Genomic DNA, 16,374 nt, shown 5'->3' with positions numbered 1-16,374 from the left:
CAGTTTATGGAACAATATTTCTGCATTTAATAGAAATTTGAAAGTCATTGAATAAGCTGATGTTTTGTTGTCTATTTGAAATACGTCTAACAGTTTTCTGTGCTGAATAGCTAATATTCTCCTTCTGCTCCTTTTCAGTCATGATTTCCTTTATCTATTGCAGTAAATACTCGTATTTCTTGAGGGAATAAAATAAAAAATAAAGTGAAATGAAAAGAAATTCTATGTAACAATGTCCAAGCTCTGGTAAAGAAAGAATGGGTCAACATATTAGACTACTTCACCACCCATCTGGTGCCAGAGGGGCATTAGTCACCTCTATAAATGTTATGCCCCCACCAGGATGGATTTATGTGAATATATATATTTTTATCAATACCAATTTAAGTGATTAGATGGCAAGTTTTATTGAGTTGCAACATTTATTGATTTATTCATGCAGGGCTATTTCATTTTAGTCCATTACAGCCCATTTGGAATGACTTTTTAATGTCTTGCTCCACTCCGTCAATTGTGTCAACAAACTCTATATTTTGGTGCCGATTAAAGTTGGCCACTCGTTTGAAAATCTTCATCCGTTATGTATCCATTATGAAAACTAAATCTCAACTCTTTGTATGCCGATGCTTTACATAGACTTTATGTATTTCTTGATTAAGAAAAGCTTTGAAACTTGTGAAATTTGTTTTATGTTACTTTAGCTTACCTTAGAAACAGCAAAAACAGGCCAAACAGCAGAGCTAGCAAAAAATTAGCAACTATTTGGGACAATTTTTTTATTTAAAAAAATTTAAAAAAAAAAAAAAAAAGGAAAAGCAGATAATTCAATTCCAATCTGGACAAACCTACTGAAAATTTTACAAACTGGTATGTCAAAAACCAGTGCTACATTCCCACTCTAACACACTAATATAACACAACAAGGGGTCATTTATGGCTCGCTTCTTATTATCCATTAATTCACAGAATAAACAGCTGTCAAGTCAATACATAATAATCAACACGAGTTAATTTAAAGTTTTATTGTTTATAATTGAAAACATGAGCTCATGCAGATCCAACAAAAGGGGAGGCAGAAGTCCTGACAGGATAAATCCATCCATCCGTTAGCCTCAGAGACAAAAGTGGTTCACGTACATCTGAAAGTCTGTCGGTTCTGCTACTTTCACACGACGCAAACATGGATTTATGACACATCTAACCGTCAGTTGGTACAGTTTGGAAAACCGGATCACATCAGGAGACGCTTAGCTACAGCACAGTCAGGTCAAGATGAGCCAAAAACACATACATCAGTTTCCAGCGGCCTGAAGCTGACTTTAAAGTGCGTTTACAGTCTGACTACTGTAGGATTAGCAGAGGCGTGGGGAAGATTAGAAACATGATTAAAGATGGCGGGAGGAGATTAATAAGACCAGGATTCAAGTATGAAACGGAGTAGAATGAGACTGAACAGTTGCGTAGCCTGTGTGATACAGGTGCATGTCAACGCATCAGAACATCACCGAAAAGTGAAAACGCAGGAATTGGATTCAAAAAGTCAAACTTCTGGGTGATTTTAAATGTTTATTTCTGCTCATTTTAATGACTGGGTTATAACTAATAAATCTCCAAAATGTAACATTTTTAAAAATATGATATTTTACAAGATAAAATAAGGACTTTTAATTCAGAATCATCCCCAACGCTTCAATGGAAAGACAACGTTTCACCTCATGTGCTCACTTTAGTTCCTGTCTTGCTCCCTGTTCGGTTGTGGATCTGCAAGGGGTCGGACTGTAAACGGCTCTCGCATCCAGGCGTTACACCATGTTAGATCAAGGAAAAGACCGGAAGGCAAACTGGAATACTGGGACAGAAACCAGTGGCTTGGATGAGGGTTCCACTGGTAGTCGATGGGTAAACGCACAGAAGACATTTTTTTCTTGTTGTTTTTTGTTCTTTTTTTTCGGTCCAGGTGTTGTTTTTTCTGCATACCTTCCCACAGGATGAGTGACACAAGTTAATATTCCAGTTAGAACAGGCGACACTTCTCATGTTTCCCCCCATCGGTTTCCAACGCAATACAAAAAGTCATACAAAAATACCCTGACATTACATTCATTGGAAGAAAATTTGCAAACTACTTGTTTTTTTTTTTTTTTAAAGTGCTATTTTACTGATAACATTTGTTTTTCTTTCACACCCTTCTTTGTCTCTCATCCATTGTCACGTAGTAGGTCTCTATTCAAAGACACCAGGGTTTGATTCACAGTATCGGGGCTTAACAGTTGGTGGCCAAACGGGTGCAGCTTTTAATTTAAGCGGGAGAAGAAAAAGATAGAGAGAAAAAAAAGGGGGAGTTTAAATAAAGTTGGGTCAGAGCGTTCTGGCAGTGCCAAGAGTTCAGATGCTTCCAGGGAAGAGCAGCTGCCTGCAGGGAGCGCTGGTGGGAACGGTCGCGCTGTCCTTGGAGGAGACGATGCGTCACAACAAACTGGGGGTGGGGGCAGGAGGAAGTAGCAAAGTAACGTCAAGGTCAGTTTCATCTAATCTAAACTTCACAGGAATCCAGGCTGAAACTGGCATCTAGAAAAAAATACATGGCCTTGACTTGTTACTGCAGCCTGAGTTGGGATCCTACTGTTGTGTTTGTTTGGGTGTCTAATTCAGCAGCAAGGTCATCTCTCATGCCTCCATGTACTGAGTGTACTGAGGAGGGGGGTCCTTCGGCGGGATGGTCACTGCTTCCTCGTACGGCGGCAGCAGGACCTGCGTTGGAACAAAGAACTGAAGCTCAGTGACTCAGAATTTAATAGAAACTCTCGTTTTTAATCTAGCCAGAGGTTCACTGAAAATAACAAATAAACTCTTTTCTTGGACGAGATGTTAAATTCATCTCTATGAGCTGGAACTTTGTAAAGTTTATCTTTAAAGATATTTGGTCTTGCATTTTAGCAAGTTCGTCATACACATGAAATGCAGACAGTGATTTCACAAATGTTTTGAGGTGATTGTTTCCTAGTTACCTAATCTAGAATTTAAAAAGAAAATCTATTCTCAGAAGAACAGGCCACAATCAAATCTTTCTTCAAAACATATTGTTGCTTTTAGCCAAACTGAATGAAGTGGTGCAGCCAAAGTTGCTGGATGTGTGTGGTTCTATTCACTACTAAATTGAAATAAAAAATAAAATAAAATAGACAATGAGTTTAATTAGGAGATCATTGTTTTGTGCTGCACCCTACACTTTCAATTTTAAGAAGATTCTGATAGGTCAAAGAAAATTTTAACCTAGAAAATAAAAAAGGTGTATGTCCGTGCTGTCAGATTTCTTTCTAAATAATAAAATAACAAAACTTAAAAGACCAAAAGGAAAATTAGGAGTGAACGAGACAAAGCAGTAAGTGATAAAGTAAAGTTTCTGGTTTCTTCCCATCGCCCTCAGAGCTGGTCTTTTTTACATATAGCAGAATCAGCTCTAAGGAAACATCACACACAGGCCGGCTTGCGAGCCGCTCTCTGTAGGAGGTCTTTCTCTATGAACCCAGTTATAAAACCAGCACTGTTGCTAATTCAGAGAGCGAGAGATTACGCTGGGAGAAACAGTCGGAGTGGCCCTGCAAACTCATCACAGCTAGGATTTGAAATGAAGCAGACAAGCAGACAGTTATGTAACGCTTCCAGAAGAAGGGAGCGCAGAAAGAGATATGTGGAGCGAGGAGGGGGAAGAGGAGAAAAAGAGAGAGGGGGATGACCCTAGTGCATTTTAATGGCATTTATAGAAAAGCACAACAGATAGGAGGAAGCAGCTGGGTGCTTAATGTCTGAAGGCTGCAAAAAAGCTATTTGAACACTCTTGGCTTTTCATTGTTAAAAAAAAAAACCCAGAGTGCTTTATTTATCAGCGGGCAGAGTTAATGCAGAGATAAAAGCATGTTTTAATGTTTTTTTAGTCCAATCTAAAATTGGTTTAACCTTGCTGTTTGCCACAGATCTCTGCTGCATTCAGGAACAAATTGCTCTTTCATACTCCTGTGATTAGAATGCAAGCAGCAGATGCTGTGGCCTTCATCTGGCCTGGTTACTCCACAACTTTGATTACTCTTCTAATTCACTTATGACTTTTTTTTTTTTTTTTTTAAATAAATAAATTAAAAAATGTATGCATTCATGCAAAAAAAAAAAAAAAAGCCTTTACAAAATAAAATTACAAGCAAAGTAGGAAAGCATCACCAGTATGCTAAAAACGATTTAAGAGTTTGTAGCCTCAGCTGGAATCAGAACCACAGTCAACATAAATCAAATGAAATTCAGAAAATAAAATATAATCACACAGTTTCTAAACGGTGATGTCATTACTCTCCTTTGATAGCACTTATTTTTGTTTACTATCCTTTGTCCCTATTTAATAATAATTACGGAAAATCTATAACTTCAAAATAACAACTGGTCTGTATTTAGTCTATTAGTTTTATTGTGTCCTAGGCAACTCTGTTGTTATCTTCACTGTTGACTGTGATCATTTGCATGTGTGGTTTCGTGAGATGTTTTCCTTATTTGCTTGTGTTTTGTGTATTTCCATTTACTCCTAAACTATTTTGTACGTAAGTGGAAGTCTCTCTGGGCCAAAGCAGTTTAGAAGCTCCAAACTATAATCCAAACGTTTTCTCCTTTCACTATCTAGGAGTGAAAACAGTAACTGGAACATGTCTAATGGTTGCCGAAGGCCCGTGTGATGCACAGTGTGACATCAGAGCCTGCTGGATTAGCAGCTGTAAACGGAGTCGTGTGTTTAAGGGGAAAAGCGTCATCGGCATGAAGGGTGGCCACTGGAGCACAAGGACAAAGTGACAGACAGATAAAGTGCTGCGCATGGAGTCGACCGGGGTGTGTGAGGCAGATTAATGTCTTATCTATCAGGATGGAGGATTATAAACACGACAGACACATGGAAACCATGACCGTGCTAAAGCCTCTTAGAAACAAACGGCGTTAAACGGAACGGTCTGCCTGAACAGCAACACCTGAGAGAAGCCAGCAGAAACCCTTCAGCTATCAGATCGCCGAGTCCAACCGAACAACAACTAAACACCGAATCAGGCCAGATTCACCATGCAGTACACAGTCTACACAGCTGCGCTTCTATTTACAACAGTTATTTTCTACATAATTACTCAACACAAGACGTTTTAACAAATCTCCAATTTTAGTTCCCGTCAAACAGATGGAGGAAGCTGATTAAGAAAGACTCAGACCCAAAGGAAGCTGCTGCCAGCTTCCCGGAAAACTGTAACTCAACAGGTAAAGGTTTGTTTAAGTAACAAAGCAAAAAGGAAGAAAATATTTCAAGCTTTCGCCTTTTTCACCAGTAGATCTTAATTATAAATTCCAGCCTGAAATAAAACTAAAACTAATTTCGGTTCATACTCCACTACTTAATATTTCTAAGCTGATTTTGCAACAAAAACAGTAACAAGTTTACCTTCTTTTAATCAAAAATGTAGGATTATAATTGGATTGTCACGCAGCATTTGTGTCTAGTCTGAGCCAGTTTATTGAAGAAAGAATTTCTGCTGTTCTCTGCCATCGCATTTATCGTATTTTAATATGGTGAAAATTACAGCAAGGCTGCTCTTGTTGAAATCTAATTATTATGTCACAAGTGTTTCTGATAAAAAATGTCTTGCTTTTCCCTTACTGAATAAACAAAATACTCAAATTGAATATATATGCAGTATATATAAAAAAACAACATCTTGATGAGATTTATGCCACGGCAAATTATTTCTGAACTCTTTCCACATCTTTACCTGGGCAGGTTTTCGTGTTTAAATTCTAAAACTACATTCAGTCTACATGTGGATTTTCATCGTAACCACAATCAGACAATAACTGCATCGGAATTTTGTGAATCGCAGCTTAGGCGACGGCGGCTTACAAAGAGTCTTTCAGGTAGAAGCATGACCTCTCTTACGGTGTAAATAAAACCTCAATATGTTGAGAGAGGACAGGGGAGATGACGACTCACCGTCGTGTCGTTTGTTGTGACATAAACCAGGACTTCTGTGGTGCCTCTGCCGCTCACGTATCTGTAGCAGTTCCACACACAGCCAATCAGGTAGGCCTGTAACACAGGAAGTAAAACAATAAACCAAATAAAAGTATTAACACACAAAAAGCCTTCAGTTATGCTGATGATGTTTTGTTGTGATTTATTCATGAAGGAGGGTTAGATAGAGACATGTAACAGTGTTATTAGAACATTCTGGATCGTTTCCTCGTCCTTACTGAGCCTTTGCCGTTCTACCAGAAGCAACTTAACAGGCATGTCTTGCTTCACTGAGGCTATACCTGAATGAAAGGGAGGTCTTTGACTTGGCAGAAGAAGAGCAGATTCATTGTGTGTCTGTGTGATTAGCCTGCTGAGTCAGTGCCCCTGCCAGCACTGGGAGCAATGAACCAGGAAGCCAAGCAGAGTGCAAGCCAATCGCTTTACCATCTGCTGAGCCGACCTCCTTCTTCTCTGTGTAAGGTCAACTCAAGCAGTCAGCACCAATTTGCTCAAGTTTGAAACGTGGCCTCGTTCGTCAGCTCATTATTATTCCTTGCATTGCTTTGCTGTCCACAATTTATTCTTTAGTCAACTGTATACAGAGTTATTTTTCTTTCCTGTGGTTTGCATTTGATGCATTTCTTATTGTATCTCACGAGAATCACTCCAAAAAGCTCTTTTTTTCACGTTTCTGCATTTCCTTTTCAACCCAGTCACTCAAGACTTTTAAATCCTCCGCTTTCCTAAATTGTCTTTTCTTTCATCTTCTATCATCTTTTTTTATCCAGCTCTTCCTTTTCCCCATCTGCCAGTGTCGTCTCTGCCAAGTGCAGTCAAGTGAAGGATGTTGGCTTGAGGAGGAATGTCAGCAGGTGCTCACTAAGGAGTCCTTGAGCGTTAGCATCTGGTGCTTTCTGCGGGTCTCCATGCTCTGTACAAAGAATTGCAGCAATTATGCTGTCCTTGTATACGGTGGCCCATGTCATGAGCGCATCGTTTTTCAGCATGGACTCAATAAGCTGAACCAAGTTCACTGTCAAAGGCACGACATTTCTAACTGTTTTGACTGCGGGCTGTTTTCCAGTGGCTGCTTCCTGTCATAAAACCCCGGCTCTGGCTTCGGATATCTGCTGACAACAGTTCTAATCTCGGCTTAAAGGAGAAACAACTTGATTTGATTGTACAGATGACTGCAACTTTATGCCCCATCGCGTCCAAGAGCCTCGGAGTGTAGCTGCGCCTGGAGAGTCATCCGTGCATGAAGGGAGAATCGGTTTGACAAGAGTTGGACTCCTGACGTCCATGACCCTCTGCTCTCTGACAGCGGGCCTTTTCCAAAAGGATCCATGCTCTTTAGATTTGTTCCCCTTACAACTACAAGCTTCAATGTTTTATTGTTTATGCAATAGACCAACACAAAGTAATGCAGAATCGTGAAGTGGGAGAAAAGCTCCAAAATCTATTCCTGAGCTGTCAGTTATGTTCCTTGGTCTTCGGTTTGTTCACTGATATTCTCAAACATTTTTAGACGTTTTAGTTTCGAGGAGCACCTACCTTGAAGGAGAGGATGCAGCCAATGAAGAGCAGGACTGCAAAGACTAGGCACACATTGTTTGTGGACATGATGTCCTCCTTGTAAGGGAATGTCCCCGGCTGAACAAGACGTACAGAGGAAGAAAAGGAAATCAAGAACAAAAAAAGGCATCTTTAAATCAAGGAGGTCACAATGATCACTTAATCTGCATGGCTAATATGTAATTTTATGTCTTAATTTCACTAAGTGATTCTACAGTTATAAAAACTGCTGTCTGACTGCAGTTTAAAACACAACATAAGAACCTCTAGAGCGGGTGCTTAAGATTTACTGAGCCGCTGCTCACCAGCTGCTGAAGGTAGTCCTGCACCGTGTTGGGATAAACCACCACACTAATGGCCACCAGTGTGTTAAGGGCAAAGTCGAAGATCTGGTAGCAGAAGAATGGAATGATCCAAGCAGCGTGTTGCTACGAGGGAGAGATTAGGATTAAATAGAGAAACTCATTTTCCGTAAATCCAGATTGGGGTCTGTTTCACGATGGCGTTGCGTGTTCTACCTTGTAAGCACCATATGTTGCCATGCCGCATATAAGAATCATGAGAAGGGATATTGCAGTTGCAATGCAAATATCTGCAGGAAGTAAAAGCGAAAAACAAAAGACAAAATAACATTAGAAGAACAGTTTACAGACGAAAAATAATAAATTCATGCCTTCTTAAAGACTGTGACTCAAGATGTTGCATGCTGGTGATCAGCACAATTTCTACTGACGGGTGCAATAAATGATGATTGTTTTTCTTACAGTTATCCGTGGATGGCTTAAATAATTTGTGTAATTAACACTGTAAACATATTTCATTCCGCAACACATATTGGTCAAAAGACCAGTTTTGGTGTTTAAGAAACATCTATTTTAATATATTTTTATAGTTTGATGTATTATACTGAAGAGGCTATTGCTTTTAAATGGTTAGGATTTTTTTTTTTTTTTCATTAAAAACACTCAAAATAAGCAAAAGATTTAATCTAATGGCAAACTTGCGTAAACTTATGCACCAGTGGTGAAACAGGAAAACGCATGGTGACAGAAATCAGATGAGTTTTTGTTTGATTGGTCCTGATCAGTGATAAGCCGAATGGAAATTCTTAGCTAAATTTAATGAGTTTGTGCTTCATTGAGACATTATTCCTTCCTCAATAGGAAGGACTAATGTATTGTTTAAAATTTTCTGAAAGCTTTAAACGGTACTTGCAGCTTATGCATTAAAGCAAGTTCAAAATGTCAACTCTTATGCCATTTTCTTTATTTCTATTAATAAAACTCAGTTAATAAAACACATATATCGCAGGCAGAGTGACGTCTCCTCTTTCATAAAAAACAAATAGTAAAGAACTAATGACCAATCAAAACAGGAACCCTAGAAAAAAAATTTTTTATGTCTCCTTATAACATAGGCGTTAAACCTGTTATAAGGTTGATTGTTCTTGTTATGCACTTATTTGCTACTGATTAACAATGTACCAACAAGTTCCCAGATTCTGTATGACAAACATTCCTATGTATATGATCAGTAAAGATGGTGGAATATGGTAAAAGAAAACAAGAGCAAACAAAAGATGTCAGATGCTTTTGTCCACACAATCCCATTGGCTCTCGGCCCTTGCCCATTGCAGAGCAAACGTGTTGGGATGGGAGTTAGTCAAGATGGCCGTTTTAATCTGAGAATTAGAGCAGTCATTTTTAATCAGCTGCCGGGGACAGTGTCTGAAGTCTTCCAGAGGCGACTGTGACGATGACAGTAGCTGCAGGGAGAGAACTGAAAATACACATCATGCACTCTGATTTGTTCTCTATGCTGCACAGCTAACACAGCTATGTCTGTGCTGAGGGCAGCACTGTGGAAAAGGAAATCTGCCAGCTGGGCAGAACAGCTAGACACACAAGAACCCAGATGTAGATGGCACGCAATGAGTCAGGGGATCCATCCATGTCCACTTTTGAGTCAAAAAACAAACAACTTCAGAACACGATCTGGGCTTCCATATTAACCATATTAACACACAAAGCAAATATCTCCTAATCACAGACTATCGCTCAAATCAAACACAAAACAAAGTCGTGGCACTTACTTGCATCGTCCATGACATCGATGTCAGTTCCCAACTCTGAGCTGGTAAGGTGATAGCGGTACTGAACTGGGTCATAGAGAGCTGACAACAAGATGAGTAGGACCACCGCGTTGATTATCTGAGGGAGGAAAGAAAAGAAATAATGGTAAACCACGGGTGAGTCTTCAGGCAGCACCTGGTACAGTAAACATGCTTAACACATTTATAGCAGTGGTGCCAAAAATGATGGAAGGCGATGTATAAAATCTAATTCTAGTTTCAGATTAAATTTTTTGGTGATCCTTAGTTGTTTTTATTGAGTCCAGATCTTAGGTCTTATTTTTTAAATGCCATTCCTTTCTTTTAGTAACTCTGAAAAGACAAACCATACCTATTTTCATCCCGTTTGGATTAGTGTAATAGTCTTTATGTTAGCATTGGGCTGTCACGGATTGGTCATCTGCAGTTTGTCCAAAAAAATATCGCACACAGACAACCAAGCATGGACATGCTCACACCTTCAAAGTGGAAAATAACTTTACATGCGTCTTTTTCAGTATGAGAATCAGGTGAGCTACCCAGAGAGAAACCATGGGAAGAACATAGTAATTGCATTTATTTATCTAAACTGTATTGCGCAATATGATGCCAAAGTGGCCAATAATAAACTTCTAACAAAACTGATATACTTTAAAAATCACTCTTAGAATGTAATTCCTTATTTCTATCCCCATGGCTCTATTTTAAAGTATTGTTAATAGTAGTGGGGTCAAACTAAATAAAAGAACAAGGCTTTCCAAAGGTCAAGGATTTGCAAAGCTTACTGAACTATGTTTAAAACTACAGGTTAACTTATGAGTAAAAACAGAGGCAACTAACTAAATTTAACCTGCTACAAATGTAGGACAAATTAAAGACTGGTTACCTAATTCGTAAAACGAACCAAACCAGGTGAAGCTTTCTGAGAAAACTAACCAGAGTTACTTAAAATACCAAGAAATTGTCCTGGACAGGTTTAGTTTCATAGGTTTATTTTGTCTCTTACCCTGCTAGTTTTCAAACTGAAACCCAAAGGTATTGAAGAAGAAAGAAAGAAAGAAAGAAAGAAAGAAAGAAAGAAAGAAAGAAAGAAAGAAAGAAAGAAAGAAAGAAAGAAAGAAAGAAAGAAAGAAAGAAAGAAAGAAAGAAAGAAAGAAAGAAAGAAAGAAAGAAAGAAAGAAAGAAAGAAAAAAGCCTTTTTCACAAAAAGCCAATTTTCAGAAATAGAATAAAGGTTTAACAAACCACAATCCGTATTTTACAGAATCTGTCATCAGTGTAGAATCCAGGTTTGACCTGTCTATGTTATAGATTAGGAGTTGGATTGTATCTAATATGGTGAAGGAATTAAAAAAAAGGTATTTAAATCATACTTTTTTATTTTTCATGAACCTAATGAAGTTTACACAACCCGTATTTTATAGAATCTATTACTGGAATAGTTTAATTTTGTATGGGTGTGAACTTTCTCGACTGTGCCCGACTTTAGAAAGGGTGTGTACAGGGGCCCAATTTTTGGGGGGGCAAAGATTTTTCATGTCTTTTCTTAAATAAATTCATGTTTTGCAAACATTGTACTAATTACACATAAAACTCATAGGCCCAAATCAGGTAAATTATTTATTTATATATAGGAATGTTTTGAATATAAATAATAGTAGTATTTGAAATGTAGAAATTTATAATACATTTTTTTTAAACAACATGAAGGTACTGGCGAGGAGACATATTAAATCCTAGTAAAATAATTTTTCTAATGAATAGCGCACCTAAAGTGGCTCCAGCCCAAGGACCCACATCCTTCTATATCCAGCCCTGTCTCTATGTATTATAGTTTTCAAGATGGGGCCCTTTTAATTTGGTTTAGAAGCTTTAAAAATATGTGGAATTACCCGTTTTAAGTTATCACAAACTTACAGAACCCCTCTAGGGACATTGGTATTTTTTTTCTTTTGCGTTACCTCGCAATAGACCCTTTTCACATGACGTCACACAACTTCCGTTTTGGCTCGAAGCTGTGTATCCTTAGTTCCGGTGTACATAGTAAGTAATGATAAAGTTGTCTATTTCATATATATATATATATATATATATATATATAGAGAGAGAGAGAGAGAGAGAGAGATGTATAAATCTGACAGCATATGTTGATCAGACAGATCACCGGAGCATGGAGTTTACACAGTCTCTAAAACATTTGCCTAAAATAAGATTTGAAGATATATCACGATTTGCAAACCAGTTCTCTCTGACAAAAAAATCTAAATTAGACAAAGGCTACAAATTCTTCACCGAACAATACCTGTTTGACTATGAAGGTAGGTATTTTTGTTTTGCGTAACCGTTAGCTTAGCATTAGTGAATTTTGTTAGCTAGCTAACTACGTGACATAACTGTTCCTTAACCAAACCTTTTTACTGTTTTTGAACTATAACGTTTTAGGCTCTAATCTTGATCAGATTATTAAATTATAGACTGGAGTTGCCACTCATCCCATAAAATAGGGATTTGTTTGTTATAAGCAGAGATGTCCGGTGCCGCCGCTGCTTTGTAATGCCTTTAATCGGACCACTTTTTCGGTAACGAATAATCTAACGAGTTCGTATTTCAAATCCAGTAATCAGATTAAAGTTATTTATCCAAATCATTGCACATTAATATTTTCTTGTGTATTTATTTTTATTCCTTCTTTGCGTCTTTGGGAGAGACTCTGTGACAGTTAGCAGTGACAGAAACATGAACAGTGCATGGAGATGCGCATTTTGTTGCTGGAAAAACAGAAATATCGTCAAGCCCAACTGTTATTTGTGGCTTTTGTCTTGTTTTTATTTTCCATTAATACAGAAAACGAACCTCTAAACGTTACATCACTGACAGGCGGCGGTGTATATGTTTCCTAACTGTGGCTAAAGCTGCTGCTAGCTGGTTTACTCATGATCGGAAGCTGGTTCCTTTGAATACAGTTGGAGAATGGTAAATTGACAATGACTGATAACGGTTATCTAACACGTAAACACCGTTTTATAAAACACAGAAAGTGAACCTCTAAACGTTACAGCGCTGACAGAGAGTATATTTTTCCTAAATGTGGCTAAAGCTGCTGCTAGGTGGTTTACTCTCCGATCGGAGGCTGTTTATTTTATACACAGATAGAGAATGGTGAATTTACAATGATTAGTAACAGCTATCTAACACTTAAATGCTGTTATTATTAAACTTACCTTTTATTATATCCTTAAGATTATGAGAATGCGGGAAGTTTTCAGCTTGGTTCCCAAGGCAAAATCACACCGGAAGTAAAGATACCCAGTTTTGAGTTATGGCGGCCATTGTCTGACGTCACTGTGAAAAGGGTCTATAATGTACTGATCAGCTCATGTGACATAATTGAATACTGTGAGCCTTCTTATAGTGACCATCGTACTTTCTGCTATTATATAAAGTTTTCGTAAGGTTGTTCCATGTATGTTAATATCTCGTTGTGAAATATCTTAAGTGTTATATATTTTTCTTTAGGATAGAAAAGCACCACAAACTTATGATATAAATGGAAACTTTCCGTAACAAGGAAAGAAACAAAGAATACATCCGAACTATTTGGACTATTTCTGAGTCATCTGACAGTTTTAATTGTGTCTTTTTTGTGTTGATGGTCTGAATGGTTTAGAGCGCCGTTTTCATGTGCAGTTCCATCTCGACCTTACACAAACAGACAAAAACATGCAGTGAATCGATTTTCACTGAGGCTCGTTGAATGTGTAAATATTTGGAAATTTTAAACTGAGATTTATGACTGTATACAAAATAGACCAGCAAACATTGCAGCGAGCTTATTGCAAAAGAAAATATTTTTCCCATGTCCCTAGAGGGCTCCACAGAAACTGAATAAAGATTTAACTATATATGTTATGTTATGTTTGTACGTATGTTATGTATATATGCATGTATGTATATGCTGTATATGTTATATATATATATATATATATATATATATATATATATATATATATATATATATATATATATATATATATATATATATATATATATATATATATATATATATACAGTGTTTTATAGGATCTGTAATGAGTGTGTAACATTACAGGTAAAATATGATTTTAGATTTCGAGCTAATGAGGATCACAGATGGTTTAACGGAGGGAAACACCTGCGAGGCGGATGCTAACTTCGTCGAACGGTCGCTTCGCCTCATTAAACCGAGGGAATCCGAAGAATTTCAAAGTAGAAAAAAAACAACAACTCACCAGCAAGTTCGCTTAGTAGCTACTACCCAACTTGAGAAAACATTTCACTGACCCGCCCTGCTACACATTCGGTGCCCACAGAGTCGTGGGGAAAAGACTGGACCTTACCATGTACCATATTCCCAGAATAATGGTGCCCGTCCGTACATGGCAGCAGAGGCAGCAGCTCGTCGAGTACCACCGGTCCCACGGCGAAATCATCTTTCACTAACGCTATGTGGTTTTTTTTGGGGGGGAGGGGGGGTTAGTGGTTAATTCATGAATGCTGCTCCCCCGACAAAAATATTAAATATACTCTAGGCTACTGTGTCAGAAGCAGGTGAAGCGGTTGGCGCAGCATTCAGTGGACGTTTGAACTGTTTTTTTCCACAGAGTGTGGAGTCGTGCGGGCGGAGAGGCAGAGGGAGAGGGAACCGTTAATCTGCTTTATCCTACCGTCACGTGACCAGGGAGGATTTTTTTTTTTAGGGTCAAAATGAGAGAATGATGATGATGATGATGATGATGATGATGATGATGATGATGATGAAGACTACGGAGAATGTTTTGAAATAAAAATAACAATCCAATATATTAATTTTAAACTTTCTCGTTATATATATATATATATATATATATATATATATATATATATATATATATATATATATATATATATATATATATATTTATTTATTTTTTGCCAATTCTCCTTTTAACATAAACAGAATCTTGTAAAAGCGTTCGTGCTTATCGAACGTTTCATATTTGTCATTTTACAAACACATTTTTTAAAATGCTTTTTCTAGAGGGGCGGTTATTGCGAGGGTTCGCAAAATAGCCCTAGTTCGGTCAGTTTGCTTTGACAGCAACTGTGAACATCTATTTTCAAGTCTTGCTACACATTCTCAACTGAATTTATTGTATATCTGGACTTTGGGTTATTTTTTAAAAAATGAATTATTTGATCTGAACCACTTTGTTGCAGTTCTGATGTCATGTTTAGGGGTTTCCATCAGCTGGAAGGTGAACCTCCACCCCATTCTCAAGTTGTTGTTTTTTTTTTTTGGCATATTACTTTTTCTTCCACCCTTTACTCCCTGTATTTATCTAATTTCTCTTTCCATTAACTTTGACCAGCTTCTGTGTCCTTAGATTACTTCCGCAATACTACGGAAAGATAATTTTCCCCTCAGAATGTTTTCATATATACATATTTTTGCTCACTTAATTATTTCACATCGCGAAACAATTTTTACAGTCAAAGATAACATGAGTAAATATAAAAAAACAGTAATGAAATTATGATTTCTAAAATCAGTCCAAACTAGGTCACTCCAAAAACGTAATCTTGTTTGGTTTGAGGTATATGAAGATGAACACGCTCATGTGCAATAGATCATTGTCCTGGTGCATAATCCCAGGTCCCAGGTATTCTTTAGTTTAAGTGTGCAAGCTGACGTGAACACATTCAGGATTATCTGATGCAGTACAAAATTCAAGGTCCCACCAATTGCTGCTAGTTGTCCATCACTGTGTGATGTTTTTTGGTTTTCTTTCTGAAATGTCTTAGTATTACTCCAGCAATGGTACACGCCTTCTAAAAGGTTCCGTTTTTGTCTCATCAATCCACAGAACATTTCCCTTTGGGTATCCATTCCTTCATATGTTTTTGGGAAATGAGAGATGGGTTTTGAGTTATTTTGGTTTCCACCATTCTATCATGAATATCTGAGTCGTTGATAAACTAGACCAGAAACCCCTTGGAAGGTTCACCACCGTTTCATTTTTTCTCAATTTGTGTATAATAGCTCTCATGATGATTCACTGGAATGAAGTATTGCAAATTTCTTCTTTTCCCTTTCCTTTGTTTCTGAATACCTTTAAATCATAGTAAGTGTTGGTTGTTGAGATTTTCTAGTCTTGTTGTCAGACAGGCACTACTTGATTCTACAAGTAAGGCAGTCTTCAAGCCTATGTAGTGAAAGTAAACTAAATAATGGTTTTGTAACCTCTAATTAATGATTTAACCAACATGGTAACCTTTTTCCATTGAACCATGTTGGTTTGGATCAAAATGTTCCCTTACTTAATAAAATTATAACTTGAAAATTGCATCTTCAATTTACTTTGGATATATTTATCTGATTTTAAAATGTGTTTAATGATCCAAAACATGTAAGTGTAAGAAAAAAAGCATATGTAATTTGCATGGGAGCACATTCTTTTTCATAAAACTCCCAGTCTACAGAAGAAAAAGCTAGAAAAGAGTTATCACTTTTCTTCATTTACTTTGCCCCTAAATCACTTCCAAACAGTCTCTCAAAGATATTTTAATTTTCGGAACATCTGAAGTGAGGGATTGGACTTCATTTCATGTCAGTCTGTGCAGATGGCCTAAACCAAGC

General features: G+C 37.5%; 1 protein-coding gene across 1 annotated transcript; it reads right to left on the bottom strand.

Annotated features, from left to right (window-relative positions):
* Window positions 1-1,007: 1,007 nt before the first annotated feature.
* On the bottom strand, window positions 1,008-14,399 carry LOC102227226 (lysosomal-associated transmembrane protein 4B-like). Its single transcript, XM_023344512.1, has 7 exons — window positions 14,096-14,399; window positions 9,702-9,819; window positions 8,128-8,201; window positions 7,915-8,037; window positions 7,589-7,687; window positions 6,011-6,106; window positions 1,008-2,751 (listed from the first exon to the last, which is right to left on the bottom strand). Exons 1-7 carry the CDS (start codon window positions 14,186-14,188, stop codon window positions 2,668-2,670), a joined length of 687 nt encoding a protein of 228 aa, XP_023200280.1. The 5' UTR covers window positions 14,189-14,399; the 3' UTR covers window positions 1,008-2,667.
* Between the last annotated feature and the right edge of the window lie 1,975 nt (window positions 14,400-16,374).

Source organism: Xiphophorus maculatus, chromosome 13, assembly GCF_002775205.1.
Source record: "Xiphophorus maculatus strain JP 163 A chromosome 13, X_maculatus-5.0-male, whole genome shotgun sequence".
Taxonomy (NCBI): domain Eukaryota; kingdom Metazoa; phylum Chordata; class Actinopteri; order Cyprinodontiformes; family Poeciliidae; genus Xiphophorus; species Xiphophorus maculatus.
This window is presented reverse-complemented; position numbering and strand designations above follow the sequence as displayed.

Bases quoted from the DNA above. Each gene is read 5' to 3' on its own strand.
- LOC102227226 (XM_023344512.1), bottom strand. From the start codon at position 14,188: ATGATTTCGCCGTGGGACCGGTGGTACTCGACGAGCTGCTGCCTCTGC. The intron at 9,820-14,095 runs GTAAGGTCCAGT...TTCCTCCCTCAG, and splicing joins TTCTGGGAATATGGTACATG to ATAATCAACGCGGTGGTCCT. The intron at 2,752-6,010 runs GTGAGTCGTCAT...GTTCCAACGCAG, and splicing joins TCACAACAAACGACACGACG to GTCCTGCTGCCGCCGTACGA.